General features: G+C 39.7%; 1 protein-coding gene across 1 annotated transcript in view; it reads right to left on the bottom strand.

Moving 5' to 3' along the window:
• Positions 1-24,973, bottom strand: part of CFAP61 (cilia and flagella associated protein 61) — a 228,483-nt gene that overhangs the window by 124,482 nt on the left and 79,028 nt on the right. The window contains exon 18 of the mRNA XM_075203834.1: positions 15,234-15,361. Within this exon, the coding sequence (XP_075059935.1) occupies positions 15,234-15,361 (128 nt within the window). The remainder of the gene's footprint in view (positions 1-15,233; positions 15,362-24,973) is intronic.

Below are 24,973 nucleotides of genomic sequence, written 5' to 3'. Positions count from 1 at the left end.
AGATCTAACAGGGGTGCCTCGGCCAGGGCCAGTGGTAAGCAAGGCGGGGGGACTACTTGGTAATTATTTTGGCTTATGGGTGCCTTGAAAATATTTTGGAGACCCTAAGGGTGCCTTGAACTGAAAAAGTTTGGAATCCACTTCCATAGTATAACAGTGCCCCTAGTGGCTGAAGTACAGCATTCTAAAGACTTGTATAATAGTGGCTTGGCATTACCAAGCAACAGGTTCATGGTTGGCGCTACCATCCACCCTGGGATTTAAATTAAACACACCCCCTTCCTCATTGGCTGACAGTGGGAAAGAGGGGGTTAATTTAATTACTTAACAAAATTTGAGCCCGCCCTGGACTGTCCCTACCTTATACTGCAATGCTGCCGGCTGCTTCTCTGTGTCAGTTATAGGCTGAGAGCGTAGCGCTGCGCTGTGATGTCACACTCCGCGCCTGTCACTAACATTGATTAGCAGCAGCCGGTAACATTACAGACAGCACCGAGACTGACATCCCCCTCTGCTGTCATAGGGCATCACATTAAGAATGTAATGTGCTAGTATAACATCCCTTTAAATACATCTTTTGGATATATCAACATAGTATTCTACTAAGTGCTCCAAATGATTATCCAACTAAGAGCTGCAGGTCTATTAGTCTCATTGCTTCCAGAGGTGGTTAGTTGTACTACATGTCATAGGAAGATGAAATCAATGCTGTTTATTGGTGTCCTGGCAGCTGTAATTGCAGCGACACTCTCTGATATACAAATACAGGGGATAAAAGCTGAGCCTCTCCTGGGAACAGACAAGGACATGGAAATCAGTGCATAGTTCAGCTGCCGGGAACGCCAAGGGTATGTATTATTTATACAATGCAGACACATCCCACAGCACCTAAGTTCAATATAAGACTGACATGTTTAGAGAATGGCATAGTACCAGCCATACTCATACCATTCGTTGCATTAATTCATTTTATTCACTCTGTAGTGACACTTATGATGCTACTTACATGGGGTTTACTATGTTTATTAATAAACATTATATAGAATAATACTTTAAATGTCCATTAGATGTTTTAAGTGTCCTGAAATGTAAGATGTTACCATGTTTCTAATGAGCACATAGAATATACTATATGTGTGTATCTAAGCTACTAGTATTATTCTGCAATAGTGTTAGCATTGTGATCAAATGCTCCGATCTTGTTATATTAGTAATAAGTCTGCCGCTAGTATATGATGAATTTACTTTTTATTGATATGGTAGCTTTTGTTACTGTGAAGAAAAGAGGCTGCATTCTGTACGATGTATCTGGTAACTGTCATATCATATAAAATGTGTTAATAAAGATAATTATGCTAAGCATAGCAAGCCTTACAAGGCCTAATATATAAACTAACACTTTCTGCGACATAAAAGGTAAACAAAAAGTGTTTAAGTGACAAAAAATAAATTGTATAGTGTTGGCAGATCTGTTAAAACTTGTGCTTACGCCTAGCTTTTTTTTTTTTCTTGTAACTGCCTAAATCTGCTAATCTTTCCGAGGAACTGTAAAACCAGAATAATACATTTAAAGATTTCCAGTCCTCATGCATTAAGACTCTATACATTTAACCAGGTTTACATATACTATATCATTGATTTGCTCAGAGAACATTCTTTGTACTGCTAAAGGACAGCAGAAGAGAGATTATTTGTGAGCACATGATCTAGGGCCTGATTCATTAAGGATCTTAAATGAAGAGGTATCTTATTCAGTCTCCTGGACAAAACCATGTTACAATGCAAGGGGTGCAAATTAGTATTCCGTTTTGCACATAAAGTTAAATACTGACTGTTTTTTCAGCGGATATCCTGCTTTCTGATGTACAAATGAAATGAACATTTTTTTTTTTTAAATATACACAAAAAATCCTATACTGTATACACAATCACTGAAGAAAGCACCCAGCAGCTTAAGCGGTGAAATTGCACCAATCAGGAGTAGTTAGCTAGTGCTGGCGATCAGCCTAATAACCAGCGTCTATTTGTACCAGCCCCTAGGCTGGTGAAGATCATTTAAACCAAATCCATCAATCCTTAAACTTACTTGCACAGTGCTGAAAGTTATAGAAGCCTTGCAGTATTCAGTAGAAAAATAGTTACGTAGGTGGGCAATAAATGTCAATATTTAGAAACTTAAGTTTAAGATAAAGTAGAAATGTCACAGCATAGCAGATGCATGCATCTAGTGGTTAAGCTACTTGGCTAAGAGTAAACAACTAATTGGGCAGCACGGTGGCTAAGTGATTAGCACTTCTGTCTCACATCGCTGGGGCCATGAGTTCAATTCCCGACCACGGCCTTATCTGTGTGGAGTTTGTATGTTCTCCCTGTGTTTGTGTGGGTTTCCTCCGGGTGCTCCGGTTTCCTCCCACACTCCAAAAACATACTAGTAGGTTAATTGGCTGCTATCAAAATTGACCCTAGTCTGTCTCTGTCTGTGTGTATGTATGTTAGAAAATTTAGACTGTAAGCTCTAAATGGGGCAGGGACTGATGTGAATGAGTTCTAAGAACAGCGCTGCGGACTCAGTGGCGCTATATAAATAAATGATGATGATAGAAACTACAACCTAGATCAGCACCATCTCAGCTGTCCTAATCAGGTAGTACACTGACTGACCCAGTGTCCTTGCTGCTGAATGACTAAACCGCCAAAGAATGGTGGCATAGTGATTAGCATTGCTGCCTCGGGTCTATCGGGTATGTTTGCATGGGTTTCTACTAGGTGCTTTGGTTTCCTTCTACAATCCAAATACTTTCTGGTAGGTTAATGTTAGTGTGGAGAACTTAGAATGTAATCTCCATTGGGACAGTGACTGATGTGAATGATTAAACATTCTCTGTAAAGAGATGTGTAATATGTTGGCGCTATATAAACAAAGGGCAATAAATAAATAATGAATGAAGCTTGGTGCTGGTTGCCAGAGAAGGCTGTAGAGGAGACATAACAGGAGCGGAACTGCAGGATGGACATCTGTACCTCCACAATGTTATTGTGCTATTTGTGAAGAAAATTTGGTTTGATATTTTGACTTTGTTACAAAGTTACTAAATGTTGGCATCAGTGGTATTCTCCTTTAAGAAAAACAGTAGAAAAAGCAGTTTTATCCAGAGATGTAATGGACCACCCTGGTTGTGTTGGGTCTAATAACCATACTACCAGAAATCAAGTAAGCAGCTCACACTCAGATTTGGAACAAAAACATGTTTTCTTTATCAATCAGTTCTGCTAGTGTTCGGATGAACAATCATAGAAACTAAAAGGACACACATCTTACAATCATCTTTCCTATCTTTCTTCCTCCCTGCTTCTATTAACTGGTGACATATCACCCAATCCAGGTCCCCCATACTTCTCCCACACACATATATCTGAACGCTACCGCAATCCAACAAACCTCAAACACATCATCATATTTATATAGAGCCAACATATTCCGTAGCTCTTTACAATTGGGGACATCACCTGTCTCCCATCTCTTTCAAGGTCCTTAAAATGTGCCCTTTGGAATGCAGGCTCTGTTTGTAACAAACTTACCTTCATATGACATCTTCCTCTCAAACAACCTCAACCTTAGGGCAATAACAGAAACATGGTTCATGTAATCAGACACTGCCTCACCTGCAACCCTATCACATGGTGGCCTCCATCTCACCCACACCCCCAGACCGGGAGGCAGACAAGGACGTGGGGATGGACTACTTCTCTCCCCACAGTGCACATTCACAGTTCTACTAAATATCCCAACACTCACGTTCACATCTTTTGAAGTACATACTGTTAGGATTTTTAACCCATTCTCTATGCGTATCGCTGTGATCTATCACCCCCTGGACCTCACCAACAATTTCTTGAACATTTCTCTGCATGGCTCCCTCACTTCTTATCTTATGACATCCCCCCATCATCATGGGTGATTTCAACATCCCTATTGCTAATCCACATTTCAATGCTGCTTCAAAACTGCTCTCTCTAACATCCTCACTTGACCTCTCCCAGTGGATTGAATCTGCTACTCATCAGGATGGCCACTGTCTTGATCTTGTTTTCTCTAGACTATGCTCAGTTTCTAATTTCCTTAACATTCATTTCCCCCTCTCAGATCATCACCTTACTCGCTCACTCCCAGTTCTTTAACCTCCCTGCTGTCAAACTCATCCAATCCTCCTCAAACCCGCAGGGATATTACCTCTATTGATTTTCAACAGTTTTCCACCTCTCTCCAACACCTCCCCAATTTCTACATTCTCCTCCCCTGATATGGCAGTTCTTCATTTTCACCATAGCCTAGCAATTGCCCTTGATCAAGTGGCTCCAGCGACTCTTTATATTCTGCTTCGATGTCAACCATGGCACACTAAAGTAACACGGATTCTACAAAAACTCTCGTAAAGCAGAACGTCACTGGCGCAAATCTTGTACCTCTAATGATTTCAACGCATATACTGCTATCTACCACTCCTATCGAAATGCTCTGGACACTGCTAAACAAGCATACTTCCAATATCATCTATGCTGAGGCTTCTAACCTTTTTAACACATTTAAATCTCTTCGCATTCTCAATCCTCCCACCCCAAACCCTCCAACTAACATCAGTATCCAGGATCATGCTTCCTATTTCAAAGACAAGACTGACATGATCAGACTTGAAATGGTATCATCTCCCTCGACTAGCAATCAGCTCAATTCCTTCCCAGCATCCTCTGACACTCTCTGTTCATTTGATCCCACAAATGAAGAGAAAGTTTCTACTCTCGACTAATCTTCTTATTCCACCTCTTGTCCATTTGATCCCATACAATCAGAAATTGGAAAGTCCTTGTCTTCAGTGCTCATTCCACCTCTAATTAAAATCTGTAATCTATCTCTCTCTACTAGTATCTTTCCATCACTATTCAAGCACGCAGTGATTACTCCTATTCTAAAAAAAACTAAATTCTGACCCAAACTCTCTCTCAAATTACCGTCCCATCTCTCAGCTCCCATGCCCCTCCAAACTTCTTGAGAGGCTTGCCTACACTCGCCTCACACGTTTCCTTTCTGCAAACAACCTATTGGATCCTCTTCAATCAGGCTTTCGCTCTCAACACTCCACAGAGACTGCGCTGACCAAGGTTGTCAATGATCTGATCACAGCTAAAACTAAAGGTGATTACTCTCTTCTAATTCTCCTGGATCTCTCTGCTGCAGTCGACACTGTTGACCACTCTCTCCTCATACAGACGCTACAATCCCTAGGTCTTCAAGACACGGTCATATCCTGGTTCTTATCCTACCTATCTAATCACTCTTTCAAGGTTAATTTGTCTGGAATAACCTCCACTCCGCTTCCTTTATCAATTGGAGTACCACAAGGCTCAGTCCTAGGTCCGCTGCTATTCTCTATCTACACCACTTCTCTTGGAAAACTAAAAAGCTCCTTTGGATTCAGTATCATGTCTATGCAGATGATACACAAATTTATCTATCCTCTCCTGATCCTTCACCATCTGTGTTGTCTCGTGTTACTGACTGTCTTTCTGCCATTTTATTTTGGATGTCCTCTCGCCAACGAAAACTCAGTCTTTCAAAAACAGAATTAATAATATTCCCACCGAACAATAGAAGCTTCCTGTCTGACATTTCTATTTCTGTTGGCAACATGACCATAAATCCCACCCACAAGCCCGTTGCCTGGGTGTAATCCTTGACTCGCAACTATACTTTGTTCCCCACATCAACTCTATATTTACATCATGCTGTATTCACCTAAAAAACATTTCCCAAATACATACATATCTCACACAAGACACTGCAAAACTTTAATTCATGCACTCATCATCTCCCGCATCAACTACTGTAATACCCTCCGTACTGGTCTTCCCAAAATTAGACTTTAGCCCCTATAATCTATTTTGCAAGCAGTGGCTAGTTGATTTTCCTTGCAAATCTTTTTCGTCTGTTGAGTCACTCTTCAGTCTCTACATTGGTGGCCTGTTTCTCTAAGAATCCAATATAAAATTCTTCTACTAACATACAAGGCCATCAACAAAATTGCACCAACATATATCTTCTCACTTGTCTCAAAATATCTCCCAACTAGACACCTCCGTTCTGTACAAGATCTGCGTCTCTCTTACACTGTCATTGCTTCCTCCCATTCTCGGTTACTGAACTTTTTTCGGGCTGCACCCACTTTATGGAATTCACTCCCCCGCACCACAAGAATTTCCTCCAGTATTCAAACCTTCAAGCGTTCTCTGAAAACCCACCTCTTCAGACAAGCTTATAATATTCCTCTACCACCCTCTTACTCTCCGTAGGTTACCCTATTACCACCCTCTACACAGTTAACACAAGACAGCAACCCTCTGACCAACATAGTTGTGCGACTAAACATACAGCCCGCTAAATACTTTGTAACCTTTGCATTCTAGCTGGACAAATATTCAATATGATGTAGCACTTACCCTTATATATCAAATCATTGTCCTATAGATTGTAAGCTTGTGAGAAGGGCCCTCTTACCTCTCTGTATGTATGTTTTACCCTGTATTGTTTTATTACTGTTTGTTCCCAATTGTAAAGCGCTACGGAATCTGCTGGTGCTATATAAATAAATGTTGATGATGATGATGATGATAGGGAATATATGATCACTTCACATAATCATTTTTCCGTTTACATCTTAAAATTAAATTGCTCATAATTAATTAACTCCCACCTTCTCAATTAGCTAAACAGCTAATAAAATTGTAGTAACACAGAGACACATTAAAAGTATGATGACATGAGAAAGTGATCAGAGCATTACAGTACAATACATATTCAAATGTATCTTTCAAAGAGATGTGGTCTTATTTCATAGATATCAGCACATTTGCAGTGAATACAATCCCCTGCACATATGAATGATAAATCAGGTCCCTTAATCCGTATACAGAAACGTCACATTATGTCATTTCTATTTCTAGGCTCATGTAATTTCCCTTATCTCTATAGTATTTACATTACATTTCTCCATCTCTTTGAAACTTACTTCCAGTACCGGACGGATTAAAAAGACATTTCCAATCATGGATTACAAAGGATATTTACCCTTATCAAGAAGCAATTACATTACTTCCACCTGTATACAAAGGAAAGGATTAAAACCCACTGCTAAACTGAGGCGCAGACAAGATACTACAGACTCAAAAGGATTTCAGCAGTTGTTAAAGACATCACTCCAATTAGCCGAGGTCATTTCAGAATTGTGACATATGAAATGTCACATATGCAATGGGCTTATTATAGGAATTTTCTTATGGTACAATAATGTGTGTGGTGGCGTGCCACAGGGACGAGAAGCCGCCGTTTTATGCGTTAAAACAATACTTATGAGAATGCAGCCTACCATATGACGGAGGCGTGGTTCATAGTGAATGATTATGCTACACTGTCATAAATAGTGGTTCAGTCCACAAAATTACTGCCTATACTGTGCATAGGCAATGGGTTCGTTTTACATGGAAAAAAATCCTTAATCTTACTACATATGACAATAAGCTATTATGGAGAGAGGAAACACATATAATATGTTACAGTATTTGTTACACTGATGTACAACTTCATATAATAGAAAAATACAATAGAACATTGCCATTGTGTTGGTAACTAATCATGGAAATTAGAAAAACATTTTTGGACAATTATTAAATTATATTTTTTACAGTAGCTTCCTTGCATGTGGGAATATCTTTACTCAGCAAAAAGGCCAAAAGAAAGCAGTGTAATATTGGCAATGTAAAAATTCAGGTTTATGAAGATGCGTTTGACTATGGTCAGAACACCATACCGTATTCAGTTTTCATCTCCTGCTGGGCTGGGATGTCCCCAGTTTATTAGGCAACAGATCATCAGAACATTCACAGAACACAGAATATATCAGGATATGGCTGTGTTGATCATGTGGGAAGCAATGACCTGTCTGGTTGTATGATTATGCATGTGACAGGGGCAGTTTCAAAAAGAGGAAAGGAGGCAGGCGCAAAGCCACATCTGACAGTTTAATTGCGTTGAAGCAACTGCTGATGTGAGTAAAACTGGAAGATTGTGGTGTCAAATACAGCTTTATATAAAAAGTTCATACTTTCAACTTACTTATAAACTGTATTCATCTGGACTTCATGTGTGTTATGTAAAAGTTCTAATAAAGGGGACTCAACTATATTCTATTGAGAGGAATCGACAGTGTGCCGGCCAAGAGGAGGTGACAGTGTGCCGGCCAAGAGGAGGTGACAGTGTGCCGGCCAAGAGGAGGTGACAGTGTGCCGGCCAAGAGGAGGTGACAGTGTGCCGGCCAAGAGGAGGTGACAGTGTGCCGGCCAAGAGGAGGTGACAGTGTGCCGGCCAAGAGGAGGTGACAGTGTGCCGGCCAAGAGGAGGTGACAGTGTGCCGGCCAAGAGGAGGTGACAGTGTGCCGGCCAAGAGGAGGTGACAGTGTGCCGGCCAAGAGGGGGTGACAGTGTGCCGGCCAAGAGGAGGTGACAGTGTGCCGGCCAAGAGGAGTTGACAGTGTTCTGGATAAGAGGAATCAACAATGTTCCTGTGAGAGGGATCAATGTTATGGCCAAGAGGAGTAACATTGTTTGTGTAAGAGGAGTAACAATGCTCTCAGTAAGAGTCGTGTATATGATCATAGACTGTATCAACCTACTTGGCCAATATGGACATATGAAAATATAATCATATTGGAAATATTATACAGTAACGGTAGGAAACAAAATTAAATAGAGATATGGAAGAGAACCCAATGTTCTGGGCAAGAAGAGTCAACAATATTATAAATAAGAGGCATCAACAATGTTCTGGGCAAAAAGAGGCAAAAATGTTCTGAGCAACAGACGTTAACAATCCCTTGGGTAAGTGATTCAATAATGATCTGATCTTCACAATGTTCTGAGCAAAAGGAGCAGCAATATTCAGTAACAGAATACAATACTGTTCTAAGGAAGATAAATCAATGAGTCAGTGTTCTGGGTAACAGCAGTCAATATTCTGGGTAACAGGACTTTGCTCATTCTTCTGAACAAGTGCAGTCAATAATGTCATCGAGAAGATCTACTGATAATCTTCTGGGTAAGAAGAATCAATCATGACCTGAACAAGAGGAGTCATTAATATTCTGTACAAGAGGAGTCAAAAATGGTTTGAATTAGAGCAGTCAAGAACAACAAGTTCAGAGCAATGTACTGGGAAAGATCAATCGTTGTTTTGCCCAAGAGGAGTCAGTAAAGTTCAGAGTAAGAGGCCTCCGTGATGTTCTAGGTAAGAGATGGTGACAAAGACATGGGGAAGAGGAATAATTATGTACTGGACAGAAGGAATTACCAATTTATTTAACAAAAATAGTCAAGAAGGCTGTTCTAGGCAAGAGGGGTCAACAATAAATTTGTTCTTCATGAGTCAACAGCGAACTGTTTAATAGAAACAAAGATATGAGCAGTCATGTGCAACAAAGGGGCATATTTATTGCTAAGTCTTATAAAAAGTTTATGATCATGTCAGTAGTTATTAATAAAATAAGGCCAGGAATTTTATAACCAACGTTTGCCTTTCAATAAAATAATATATCATTAATTGCCCAAATTTGTAAGTAAAAATAATGCACTTTATAGAACCAAAAAACAGCTATGTATAAAATAAACATATTTTATGTGGAATTTACATTTTGTTGAATCCACAGCATACATTTCTGCATATGCTATACTTATTAATCAGTTATATTCTGAGTAATATCACAGAGTTAACTAAATCTCCTTGCGTATCCATGGACACAAACAAATTGAAATAATTACGTAAAAATAATAATAAGAAAATGACTTCATCTTTAAGGGATTAAAGGCTGCTAAATCGCTTCAATCAATCAGTGAAAAGAACCTTTAAAATGTACAGTAAAAGTGGCTGCAAAATTATATAAATTGGTTGTAATGTTTTTATAGCACTTTAATTTACTAATCTATCAGCATGTCAATGGCATATTCACGAATGCAAATTATGAGGATTTTTTTTTAAACTCTACTACACTATTAACTTGGGCTAATAAGACATTTACAAAATAAAAAATCTATCATTAATTCTGGAGGTAATTTAGTAAGCAAAGCAGAATCTGTGTGACACCATTTGCGCTCTGAATGCCCAAATGTTGCCTATTACACTCAAGATAGTCATGAGTGTTTTGGGCGGTCGTTATGCGTGATTATTTTAGCTCTCGTAACAATATGAGGGGCTGTGAAAACATTCACTGAAAAATGGCCGACGTGAATGTTATTTAAACAATGGGTAGACTATGATTTGATGAGTCGCACATATATTTTTACAGCACTCTCTATGACAATGTGGGACATTCAGCATTCTCTACAGTAGATGAAATTTGGTAAAATCAGTTTGTTTCTCATTTCGTGGATCTAGCTGGATATGATCATGGTGGAAAGAAAAGAGATGGCACCAATTCAAATCCATCCAATTGCCACTTTATGACCACCATATCCATTGAATTAAATGTTTTGCTTAAAAGCTACTGAACATTCTGCTCATTCCAACCTCATATCTATCTTAACTCCTAGGTGTAAGGGGACATGATGAGTATCCTTATTACATGTGTGACATATAATAACGCTATTACAATGACATTTTTTATGAATATAAATTTACTTTTCTGCTTCAAATTTCAAAACTATGCAATTGAATTCATAAGAAAATTTTAATTTCCATTACATCCCCAGCACCCATAAAAAATAAGCAGCCTACTCTCATAAAGGTGCCCTTTCCAGCCCATGAAGCACAAGGTCTGCATTTAGCTCAGGGCGTTTCCATACGCTCAGCTCCACCCATCAGATGCAAAGATCAGGTGCTTCAGATACAGGCGCATGATACCACACATCTGCATTTATGCTGCAGGGGCACATTTACTGAAATCGCAATAACGACCCTTAATACATACTTGCCTGCTCTCCCGGAGAGTCCGGGAGACTCTCGAAATTCGGGTCAGTCTCCCGGGCTCCCGCGAGAGCTGGCATTTCTCCCGCATCCTGGAATTCCCTTGTTAAAATGATGCGATTCACAGAGAATCACATCATTTTGGCCCCGCCCCTCGCGTCAAAACGTCATTATACTCGTGGGGGCGGGGCCAAAATGCTGCAATTCGAGACACCCCACCCCCTCCCATCCATTAGTCACGCCCCTCTCCTGGATGTCCCCTACTGAAAGTAGGCAAGTATGCCTTAATAACTTGGTAAAAAAATATGGAAGCAGGGTTATTGGAAATCAAAGAATAAGAGCCATAGACAGACATTGTACAGCTGCCTACAGGCTGTGTTAGGGAACAATTTACTAGTTCTGCTGTTATTGCCAAAAGCCAATAAAATCTCAGTGAAAAAAACTTATTCAGATTGTACAGCATTTCATCCCATTAAGTATATGCAATATCTCCAGACTGCCGTGTGTAATTATTTGCTGTTCATTTTAAAATAATCTGAAAGCTAGAAGATAGTTTGCTACTAAAACTAACAAAGACAACTATATTAGCATTTTGCTGTGACCAACATGCAAAGGTAATTTTTGAAATTAAAAATATTTAGATTTGTTTAAATATTAGAGAAAAAAGTCCAGTATTTTACTCAAATAAGATAAATTAGATCAGACACAGAGCTAGGCACAAAAAGGAATAAATTTGATCCTGGACAAACCGTGTTACAATGCAAGGGGTGCAAATGAGTTTATTATTTTGCACATAACATAAATACTGGCTGTTTTATCATGCAGCACACAAATACTTGATAACGTTATTTTTACACTGAAATTTAAAGTTGATCTAGGACAGTGATGGGCAAACTACGGCCCGCGGGCCAGATCCGGCCCACTTTGCACTTCTATCTGGCCCGTTATTATGATGTGAATAATTCAAATATAAATACAGAAACTAAATACATCCCTGTGCGAGACATGTGATGCTTCTCTATTTTACGCTGAACCAATAAGAACACAGATTGTCGTTGATCACGTGAAGATCACGCTGCATGCTTTGTTGGTTACTGACGCTGTGACGTAAGTTAGTCTGTTATGGAATGTGCGCAAAGCGTGGAGGTCCTGCTGTGCTGTGCTGTGCATAACATTCCAACCCCAAAATGTCTAATAGGAAAAGGAAAGTGGATTCCGAGTGCCCTGTTTTCAAAGATGAATGGACCTATAAGTACTTTTGCACAGTTTGTAAGGATAAACCAGTGTGCCTCATCTGTACTGAAACCGTAGCAGTCTACAAAGAATACAACATTTCCCGCCACTTCATTTCTAAGCATCAAAATGCCAATTATGAAGCCATGACTGAATCTGAAAGGAAATAAAAAAGCAGAAGATCTTCGCAAAAAATTATCAGGTCAGCAAATTTTTTTTATGGAAATAAATAGTTCTCAGAAAGCAGCTACACATGCAAGTTATATTGTAGCATACAATATTGCTAAAAGCAATAAAGCTCTTTGTGATGGGGAGTTTGTTAAACACTGTATGCTCCAAGCTTGTGATGTTTTATGTCCTGACAAGAAAAAGGATTTTGATACTGTAAGCTTATCTAGAAAAACTGTGACGTCTAGAGTCGAAGGAATAAATAAAAATCTGACATCACAGTTGATGTCAAAGATAAGTAAATTTAAATTCTGCTCCATTACTATGGATGAAAGCACGGACATAAATGATACTGCTCAGTTGCTATTATTTATAAGAGGCGTTGATGAAAACTTTTCTATTACAGAGGAATTAGCATGCATGCAGTCGTTAAAGGGAACAACAACAGGGTCAGATATTTTTCTTGCATTTCTGGAAGCCCTATCAACTTTGAAAGTACCTATAACAAGCATATGCAATATTACGACGGATGGAGCACCAAGCATGATCGGAAAAAAAATCTGGATTTGTTGGTAACTTTAATCAAAAATATCCCGAGAACAACGTTGTCTTTCTACATTGCGTCATTCACCAAGACGCCTTGTGTAAATCTGCCTTGAATATGAAACCTGTGCTTGATGTAATTGTGAAACTTGTAAATACTATTCGATCTCGTGCACTTACTCACAGACAGTTTCGAGACTTTCTTGACTCCATGCAATCTGAATACTCTGATGTGCTGTACTACACAAAAATAAGATGGCTTAGTGCAGGACGCGTCTTCGAGCGAGTTTGGCAGCTGAAAGATGAGATAGTGTCATTCTTCCATGAGAAACAGTGGTCTGTGGAGTGTGAAATGTTGGAAGATAAAACATGGCTTTCTGACTTTGCATTTTTCACAGATTATCTCTGTCACATGAACAAGTTGAATGTTAAGATGCAAGGGAAAAATCAATTTATCGACGATATCTGGGGTCATCTCAGAAGTTTTAAACGACAACTTGCTCTGTTTGCTAATCAGCTAGCCAAGAACGACTTTTCTCACTTCCCGAGGTTAAATTCAATAGCCCCAGTGAAGAAAGACAAACTAAAGAGCTACGAAGACAGTCTTAGAAAACTCCATCTTGAATTTGAACGAAGATTTGAAGACTTCAATGCCATTGAAAAAGACTTGGATGTTTTCAGCATGCCTTTTAATGAAAACTGTAAAAAAGTGAAACCGGACTTGCAACTTGAATTGCAATCTTCCAATCACCTCAAACAGTTGTTTCTCAATGTCCCAAAATTAGAGTTCTACAAGTCTTTGTCGAAATCCAGTTTCCCAAGTCTGATATCTCACGCTCAGAAAGTTAGTGCTATGTTTGCTTCATCTTATATATGTGAACAGGTGTTTTCTACAATGAAACTTAGAAAGAGTTCAATTAGAAACAGACTGACAGATGAGCATTTAACTTCACTTCTTAGAATCAGTACATCCCGGTTCGAACCAGATTACGAGGAACTTATAGAAATGCAGTCACAGCTTCATTCATCACATTAGTTTTATAATAATTTGTATTATATAAAGCTAATGTGATTGTATTGTATTATATACTTCGATATTTGAGTTTGTTAATAAATTCATTTGGCCCACCTAAAGTTTTTCATTTTTATTCGGCCCGCTGCTGAAAAAGTTTTCCCATCACTGATCTAGGACATGCTCTACCCCAACTATAAATCTGTTCTCACATTTTACATTTACCTCCCCCTCCAATGCAACATGGTTTTGTCCAGGTGCAAAGTTCCTCCTGTTCCTTTGCTTTGCTCTCCTTAATGACTCAGGCCCAATGTATCCGGTAGTGCAGGTTATGAGATTCATCTGTGGCTACAGATGGAGCATGACACCATTGGACAAATGGCACTTAATGAGGAGGAAGTACTGGGCCACACTCACTAAACCTATCCACCCTGAGGGGAGGGCTGGCAAATGTTAGCTCGGGGGGCAAAATAGAGGTGACCCAGCCCAAGGTAGCCCATTATGGGTCCGGCCCAGGGGGCAAATGCCCCCCTGACCCTGTCTACCCTATAGTTATATGGTTATTACTAGTGAGAGGTGCAACCAGCGTGTCAAGTAACAGACATTCAATCACTCCATTCATCTGGAAGAATCTTGTTACATCTGTACATATAATAATAGTGTTTGTGACAGAGATATCAAAACTGTTGATGTCAGCAGATACAGTGGTGATTGAGGCCGGACTTATGAAGATGATGGCATACAATCTGCCTCCCACTGAAGAGAGCAGATCTAGATACTAACCAGATATCATCTGCTAGTGTGTGTATCTAACCAATGATACAGGTTGAGCAGAGATTTATATTTACAGAATTGACCATATGTGTCGCTTAAGCCCAGTTTTGTGGGAAAAAACATCCAAAAGGCAGGGAGTAGACGTGGAACAATCAGTGAGAATGTTGTTATATAAGAGTCAGACCTACAAATGAATGGGATTAAATTACATTGTCTTAAACGTTGTCCATGTAGTCAGTGAATAAGAGCCCAACAAAATACAACATAAACAAGGTACATTTATTGGTATAGATATGTGCTAAGTGTTGCAAGGCACCAGTCACTAATAAAAACGAAGTCCAAAAATGACATATGTGCTTTCCTTATAGAACTTGGGGTTTTCAAACTGGTAAAACCCCTGTAAATCCAGGCCAGAGTTTTATAATAACATTACAATTTTACAATTATAATCTACATTTATGTTGTTCCATTAAATTACAATGTAACTAAAATTTTCTTACCAAAACACAAGAGTTTCCAGAAAAGAGATTCCAACATCGGATGCTCCCACTACCACAATACGGGCATTGATGGTTATTTTTGGCTCCAATGTAAGCTTCCGATTTATGTGGTACAGAGCATAAGCTGGCTATACAAAAACAAAACATACAAATAGCATAAATGTAAATAACAAAAAGTGTCAATGACAGGAAAATGTTTTGCAATGTAGTATTTTTACATCATATTACATAATTATTTTTTTTCTGAAGCATCAATGTCTCCCAAAGCAGCGATAAACCTCTGACCTCTGGCACGCTCAGCATCATGGTAGTTGTAGTTCAGCTATAGCTGGGTGCTAGGTGCCTATGCCTTACACATCAATTGTTCTTGAGAGCCTGACTTATGAATATTACCAAGCACACTTGTGTTCATAAGGAAACAGTAAGGTTGGGTACACACTACACTATTTTCAGCCGATTATTGGGCCAATCACACGATAAACCAGCGTATCGCATTAGTGTAGGGGTCAGGGAACTTTTTTACCTTTTACCCCCAAATATATTTAGATATGCTGATGTTACCCCCTTGATTTGAAAGGAAGGAAATCATATATTATTATTGGAATTCAAAATGTTATTGAATCTATTCAAAATTTCTTTGAAAGCTTTAACTTCAAAACTTCAGGTTTTGGAGAAATGATGTTGCTTCATTTTTTTTACGAGAGCATCAATATTGGGGCATTTTGATGTCAGAGCAATTTGGATACAGTCTTCAGCGTCCAATCGATTGCTCTGCTTTGTTTTTATGTTCGTTAGAGTGGAAAATCCTTGTTCGCAAAGGTAAATTGTTGCAAAAGGCAGCAATTTTTTGACTGCCTCCTCATGTGCAATTTTGAATGCCTTTGCAGCTGTTGACATCCAAAAATATGACAGATCTGCTTTGTTTTCAAATGCAATACATGCTTCATTATTGCATCGAAGCTCAAGAAGTGCCTCTGCCAACCCTTGAGGCTCTTCTGGTACAACAGCTATTTCACATTTAAAGGGGTCTACAATCCAACTGACAGCATGTGAATCAGCAGCATTACCCCCAGGAATTTCATTTTTACCCCATTTGGGGTAATTTACCCCTGTTCCCTGACCACTGCATTAGTGTGCACGCTCCAACAATGAACAACTATCGTTCCAAAGCACATCCTATGGTATAATTTTATTTTTAAAATGGACTATAAATCTTGTTCAGCGATGGAACGATGTTGTTTCAATTCTGCAGTGTATATGCAGACACCAACGGCATTGTTCATAGATCTCTATGGAGTGTGCAGAGTCACGATCTTTTCAGCTGATGGTTATAACAGTTGAAGAGCACAGATCTGAAGGGAAATCGTGCTGACAGGAAGCAGCCATACCAATGTGTTCTAAATTGTATGGGAGTGTGTTATATATGGGGCAAAGGAGATTTCTATCATAACACAAATGGTTTGTTACTATATTTTTTATCTTTTTATTTTTCATGAAGTTTACAGGATAATACAGGGAAGATAATAACGAGGAAATACAATACTAGAAGAAGGAGAAATAATACAGTAAACAAGGGGAATAAATAAAAACAAATGTCCCTTTGGCATATCCCCAGAAATGCAACATCCACAGTCCAGCGCGCACCAACATGGATAAATGCTAAAACCACAACAGTAATCCCTAAGAGTGTTTAGTTTACAACATTGTAAAAAAGAAATAAAGCTGCAAAAAATCAATACCACAATTTCACATTTTTAGCTCCACTTCTCAAAACATCCAGCTGAAAACCAAGCACATATCAAATGCTCCCAAAGGCAAAAAGAATCCCATTATAATGTCAGCACTTCAGATGTTACAAGCGGGTAATACACACTTTTATTCATTTGTTTATTCCATTTACTATACTGTAGTTTGAAACTATTTTGTGATATCCTTTAGCTGAAAAAACTGGGTGTAATTGCAGAACCCAGATACAAAACCAATACTGATATTAATGAGAATAATAAAACACATAACATATGTCAATAAATACAAAGTGCACAGTGAATAGTTAAATATTATATTATGTTCTCCTAATGATCACAGTGTGATGTTATTGAATTACAAGTTAGAGGTGCATTATAGCTGCACCTCCTCTCCAGAGCAAGCGGGGGGGATGCCCCAGGCAGCCATTTTTCCCCGGGCTCCATCGTCAGCTGTAAATCATGTCTGTGTGACATTGTATATAAGTGGGAGGCCCAATGAAGATGCAGCAATCACAGACATCCCCCCGCCCAAGTTTTGCAGCCATTTTAAAGTGGTTGAAAATTCTTCACTGCTTTATGTGGTAATGCCGCTTTAAGGCTTTAATAGGATATACTGTATAAGATTTTGGTTTGCAAACAAATATTTAAAGCTCTTCCCCATTACCTAAAATAAATTACTGCTTCATCTTCAGTAGTCAAATGTCTTCAGAATCCCAGTTTTATCCAGTTTTGGCTAGGGGTGTGCACTGGCCACTTTTGGTGTTTTGGGTTCTGATTTGTTTTGCCAAAACACCCCACGAAAGGTTTTGGTTCTGATTTTGGGTTCTAATTTTTTTTAAAAAAAAGCATAAAAAGTGCTAAAATCCATTTTTTTTTTTTTTCACTCCTACACTATTATTAACCTCAATAACATTCATTTACACTAATTTACAGTCTATTCTGAACACCTCACACCTCACAATATTGTTTTTAGTCCAAAAGGTTGCACCGAGGTAGCTGGATGTCTAAGCTAAGCGACACAAGTGGGCGGCACAAACACGTGGCCCATCGTAGGTGGCTGTGTAGGCTTGAATTGGCTTTTGCTGCTCCTCCATCCTCTGCAGCATATAGAGGGTGGAGTTCAAGCGCGTCACTACCTCTTGTTTTAGTTGATGGCAGGGCAGGTTCATGCTTTTTTGATGTAGCAGGAACAGTGAACGTAGTTTAATATCTGATACTAATATTTCTGCACTGCAGGAACAGTGAACGTAGTTTAATATCTGATACTAATATTTCTGCACTGCCTATTGAAGTGGAATCTTGACGGGATTTGGTACCGGGGACACAATACCTCCAACCGTCTAAATTCCACTGCACAGATGGCAGACACCGGACGCACGTCTAACACCAAACATAGCTGTTACGGCCGCAGTTATCCGCTTTGCCATAGGATGACTACTGTCGTACTTCGTGCTCATGGCAAACGACTGTTGGACGGTCAACTGTTTTGTGAAAGACGTAGCGTTCTTACGACTTCCCCTCTGGGAAGATGACCGACTACCAGCAGCAGCGGCAGTAGTAGGCGTACCGCTGCAGGATCCTCCGGAAGAATCCCGGATTGAAGAGGACTCAGTCATGCCGGTGACATGGCCTGCAGGACTACCTCTGATCGAGATTGTGTCGGAAATTGACGAGGAGGGTGTTTCTGGTGTGTACACATCAAGACCAAGGGATTAAGGTGTCCCTGGACTACTGAGGATCCTAGCTCCAGTTCCTGAACTAAACCCTGAACTATGAAGGTTATTTAGGTGACGTATAAAGGGAGGATGTCCCTAGGTGGCCAAGATCCTTACCCCTGCTTATTTGAGCTTTACATATGGTACATATGGCCATACATTTGTTGTCCGGATTGGGATAAATATAATTCCAGACCGAAGAGGTGGATTTCTTGGTCTTCTGGCCAGGCATGACGATGGGCTTTTTCTTCCCATGGACAACAACTGTTACCCCCCTGGTGGCTCATTTAAGATAACCACATCAGCATCCTCCTCGTCAAGTTCCTTCTCAGCGCCAGCTACATCAATATCCTCCTCCCGGTGTACAACATTGACACCTTGATTATCCAAATCTGAATCTACACTGTGGGTGATCCTTCCAGCATATGCAGAGGGCGTGCTGCAAATGGTGGAAGGAGCCACCTCTTCCCGTACAGTGATGGGAAGGTCAGGCTTCGCAACCACCAACACCCTTGGACTCGCCTTGGGGATTTGTGATGTCATCTGTTTAGAAGGCAGAGTTGTTTGCTGTGTTGTTGATGACAGCTTAACTCTCTTAATTTTTTTGAGGGGGGGAAGGAGGAGGGCTTAGATCCTTGGGTGAAGCTGAACCACTAGTCCTGAACACTGGCCAGGGCCTAAGCCATTCCTTGCCACTCCGTGTCGTAAATGGCATATTGACAAGTTTACATTTCTCCTCAGATGTTTTTAATTCCCTTTTTTTGGTAATTTTAGTGAACTTTGGGTTTTTGGATTTTACATGCCCTCTACTAGGAGATTGGGCATTGGCCTTGGCAGACGACGTTGATGGCATTTCATCGTCTATGTCATGACTAGTGGCAGCAGCTTCAGCATTAGGAGGAAGTGGGTCTTGATCTTTCCCTACTTTATTCTCCAAATTTTTGTACTCCATTATATGCAGCACAAGAGAGCGTACCCCTAAACCACACACACTTTGGGACTGCGGAAACAGTGAACGTAGTAATATAGATTGCAGTACCTATTTTTTGGGACTGCAGAAACAGTGAACATAGTAATATAGATTGCAGCACCTATTTTTTGGGACTGCAGAAACAGTGAACGTAGTAATATAGATTGCAGCACCTATTTTTTGGGACTGCAGAAACAGTGAACGTAGTAATATAGATTGCAGTACCAATTTCTTGGGACTGCAGAAACAGTGAACGTAGTAATATAGATTGCAGAACCTATTTTTTGGGACTGCAGAAACAGTGAACGTAGTAATTTAGATTGCAGTACCTATTTTTTGGGACTGCAGAAACAGTGAACGTAGTAATTTAGATTGCAGTACCTATTTTTTGGGACTGCAGAAACAGTGAACGTAGGTAAATTTAGCAGTACTAATATTTCTGGACTGCAAGAACAGTGAACGTAGGGAAATTTAGCAGTACTAATATTTCTGGACTGCAAGAACAGTGAACGTAGGTATTGCAGTACTAATATTTCTGGACTGCAAGAATATATTATTCTAGAATTTTTTTTATACTTTTTAAAATAATTTTTTATATATTTTTTTAACTATTTTTTTTTTTTTTTTTTTAAATTTAATGATTTGTTAATAATTAGAAAATTACTATGGACTTAGCAGAACAAAGCACAGGACAAAAGCACCACTGGACTCAGCAGGACAGAGCACAGGACAAAAGCACCACTGGACTCAGCAGGACAGAGCACAGGACAAAAGCACCACTGGACTCAGCAGGACAGAGCACAGGACAAAAGAATAAAGCACCACTGGACTGATCACACAGGAGCAGGAGCACCACTACCCTACAACCTCCCTCTTCCCTGATCTCAGTCCAAATGAAGATGGCGGCCGCAAGCGGCGAATTTATGACATCCGAGTCTCGCGAGATCCGACGCGAGACTTGGATGTCATAGCCTCGTTTCGGATTTTTTTCCCGGGCGGAAGTACCCGAAATAGTGCTCGGATCCCGTCGGATCCGCACTGTTCGGGTGGGCTCGGATTAGCGGAATCCGAGCCCGCTCATCCTTAGTTTTGGCAAACTATTCCAGATATTTGAATTTTGTACAAACGATGCTGTTTTGCATATAGTGTAAGTTGTGTTAATGCTGGGAATTGATATGGTCAATTTCTATCATGATGAATAGGAAATGATACAATTTTCTCCATTGCTTTGTGATAAAACCTGAACAAATCACATAAAAAGCAGCGATACTGTTCCTGTATAGCTATTCTAACATTAGCTTTTACCAGGTTGGCCTACTTATAATTGCGCCCCTTTACAATCAGTGTTTACATAAAATACCCCAATGCCTAATAACAGCTTTAGCAGTCACTTTTCTCATGATACAAAATGTACAAAAAGCACATTTTATACAACATTCATTAAACTGTATCAGCAGTGGTGCAATTCCAAATAATACACCACCACTACTGATGTATACCAGTAGTAGCAGACAATGGGCCTGATCCAGTAAGGGAAGTAAACAGCGATGTGCATACAATCCGCACAATTACTCTGTGCCCGCCCAGAACTGAATCACACGTCACAGAACCCAGCAATGTTCATTTCAAATTCCAGCGCCAAGGACACTTACTTCAGCCTGTGATTTTCGGGAGGGAATGGGCCTGGAAGTGGCCTATACCTGTAGGCAATGTGCAGTAAGGGAGTGCCAAGCTCAAGTGTACGCAGCAGCGTCTGATTCGGGTACTTGTTTATCAGTCGTATCTCTTGCTCCAGTTACAGGTCTACTCTAATTAACTTGCCAATTTGTTTTTGAACAGAACACCAGGAGGAAACTCACCCAAACATGGAGAGATCATACAAACACCACACAGAATCAAAATCCTGGTCTCAGTGCTGTGAGATAGCAGCGATAACCAGCTCACCACCGTCCTGCACTGAGTCTTTTGCAGTATAGTAATAAATGTTGAACACTCTCTCACTGCCATTTATTGTTACAGAAGGACCCACTGAGGAAGTCACTTACTCGTGGTGTAAAATGTGTGGATCAATTTTGACAGAGACAACTACAGACACAGTTTATCTATCACTTTATTATCCATCTTGCTATATATATATATATATATATATATATATATATATAGTAAGGCAAGATAATAAAACAAATGATAGATAAACTGTCTGTAGTTGTCTCTGTCAAAATTGATCCACACGTTTTACACCACGAGTAAGTGAATTTCTAAGCGGGTATATATTACCATGACTTCCTCAAGTATATATATGGCATTGTCCATCTATATTCCTAATACCAATAATACTGATATAACCATTAAAGGTATACATTAACCAAATTTGTATCCATTCTTTATGTTTTTTTCTTATATTTATTATTAGGTTTAATTTTGTTTTTAGTTTTTAATTTATTGTTTTTTTTTGTCTTTTGTGACCAGAGATTCTTTATCCTTCATTATACTTGTTGTCCTCTATTTATCCTACCACCTATTCCATCTCCCACCCGTCTTGCCTTCCAATCCTTGTTTTACGTGCTATGTCTCTTCCTCCTTATCTCATCTCCCCCATCTCATCTCCCCTTTTCCCATATATTTCCTTCTGTCTTCATTTCTCCATTCTATATTTCTCTCTTTCCCAAATAGTTCTACTAGCTAGTATTACTTATATGTATATCTCCACCTCTCTTAGTATATATTTTCATGCGCACGTTGGCAGCCCACCCTTCACACCTGACAGTATCCTGCGGACCCCTGACTCTGGTGCAGGGCATCAAAGGAACTAAACACAATGCTCCACAGATACAATGAATAGGTGATCTATATTAGCAGTTACATACATTAAATTTTGCTAAATCCCCCCATCCACCCAAATTCTCACTATGTAGTCGAGTCTTTTACAGTATGTTCAGTGTGTTGAGGAAAAATTCTTTATGTACACAGAACCTGTAAAGAGAGCACTACAAGGACACAGCAGCTCCACCTAGTGTCACTGCAGCAGCTTTACACTAAACGCATCCAACTATTACTATAATGTAACAAGACCATCAACAGGATCAATGCTGTTAAAAACTTTTCAATAGTGCCCTATTGTGATGATGCAGTCAGCCATTATACCATTATATTAGATGACAATGGACATAATACATTAACATTTCTATAAATAATATTTGTATACTCCGTCTAACGTCTAAATGCACTGATTATACAATATAACTTGCATTTTCCTGATGTAAAGTCTTTCCCCAGAGTAAGAGCTCCTGAGCCTACGGATACAACCTCTGTAGGCAGCATCTTGATGCTCCAGTAATTCTGTGGCCGTGACAGCAGCACTAGTGTTAGAAAGGTAAGAGGAGGTGGTGGTGTGGAGGATGTCTGTCTGTCTGTCTGTGTGTCAGTCGCTGTCATTGTGAGCCTGTGTGCTGAATAACTTTATTTTATTAAAACAGGTGTATTATATAGAATATTGATCCCTCTATTGTAAATTATAAAAGGTATTAGAAGTCATCCAGAGTTCTCTGTCCTGTATAAAAGTACGAGGCCTGAGGCCATGATCACGGAATTCCTCAGCAATTTCTAATGTTCTTATAATGTAGAGCAGGGGGTACATTATCACATATGTACATTATATAAATTAATAATATAACATGATAAATGTTGTTGTTGGTAATAGGCTAATATCTGTCTATCGTGTCCGCCATCAGGAGCTCTAAATCTATTGGCTCATTATACATTTTCTCCCATGCAACACAGCATGATTTTGCCAGGGTGCACAATTGCACCAACCAGATGGATTCACTCAAACTCTAAATCATACTTGTCCTCCTGCCCTCTTTTTACCTCTGCCCTCTGGGAGTTCCCAAAGGACAGCTGAAGTTTGAGTACGGAGGGGGTGGGGCCAAAGTAATGTGATTCGCAGCGACATGATTCGTCCCCATCTCGCCAACTTGACTAGGAAGTGGGCAGGATTGGGATTGAGGTGAATGACTTGCTCTCCTGCGAGTTCAGGAGACCTACTCAGAATTCGGGAGTCTCCCAGAAATTGCAGGAGAGTTGGCATGTATGCTTTAAATGAGTTATATTATTATATTATACATCATGGCACATGGTTATAGTTGAGTGACCCAAGTAGGTGCGAATAAGTACTTTAGAAATGGCAGGAGAGAAAATGTAAGTGAATGAAATTTGATAGTTTTACAATGAAAGCAGTATGAGAAGTGGTGGTATGGTGTACCACCATATACCAGCCCACACCAAGCACTGATCAGAAGTTTACCTACATTGCTAATCATTTTAAATATGCAAATAAGATTCCATATGTAGCTTGAATATACAGGGCACTTGTGCATTTGAATGCTAAATACATACATTTAATTTACAATAAAGCCCAAGCTGGTTAAAGTCTACCAGCTGTTTCAGTGTTCAAGAACCAAGCGCCACACAGTGAGAACTGTTTTTACCTATAAATGTCACCGGACAATGAAACACGAGACACCAACAGAATTTACAGAGTATAAACTGTGTGTAATTGAGATAACGGCTCTTGCTACAAGCAATGCTTGAACAGGATATAAGACTTTTTGTTGATGACTCAAAAGCTCTAAATCCAGCAGCTGTCATGCTTGGCAAAGCACCTTTTCCATAGACAAGTACACAAACTGGCCCCAGGGAGCAGGGAATTAGGTGTACTGGTCCCATACCAACAACCTCTCCTACAAACTGTCAGCTCAAATAACTACATATGTTTCCCTGGAGAGTAATCAGACCTAACATAGGATGGGGGAGTTGTAATCGAAATATGTTTGACTTGATGTGTCAGACAAAATGCAACAGCATTGTATATCCTAAAGGTAAATATATTTCCATTAAAGCAAACTTTGCCTGTTCCTAACTCTGCAGGAATTTGGAAATGTTGAGGGTCTGTTTCATTAAGGGACGTAAATGCTGGTACATGCCGTATTGTGCGCAAAATCGCCGGGAGTCGGAGAATACAGCAGTGAACCCAGCAACGTCCAATTCACGTTCGAGCACGAAGGACCCTTACTACAGCTTACGATTTCATGGGTGTAACAGGGAGGGGACTGGGTGTATGCACGTAGTCAATGTACAGTAAGGGTGTGCCAGGCTGGAGCACATGAAGCAGCTTCAGCTTCTGATTCAAGCTTTGGGCATCTCGAAGGTATGTGTTTTTCTGTTGTACCACTTGCACCAGCTACAGGTCTGTTGTCTATACCACGTGACAATGATGATCGTCACGTATGCATGCCAGAGCATGTATATGCA

This window comes from Mixophyes fleayi, chromosome 3, assembly GCF_038048845.1.
Source record: "Mixophyes fleayi isolate aMixFle1 chromosome 3, aMixFle1.hap1, whole genome shotgun sequence".
NCBI lineage: Eukaryota > Metazoa > Chordata > Amphibia > Anura > Limnodynastidae > Mixophyes > Mixophyes fleayi.
The sequence above is the reverse complement of the archived record's forward strand: the minus strand, read 5'-3'. Positions and strand labels throughout refer to the sequence as shown.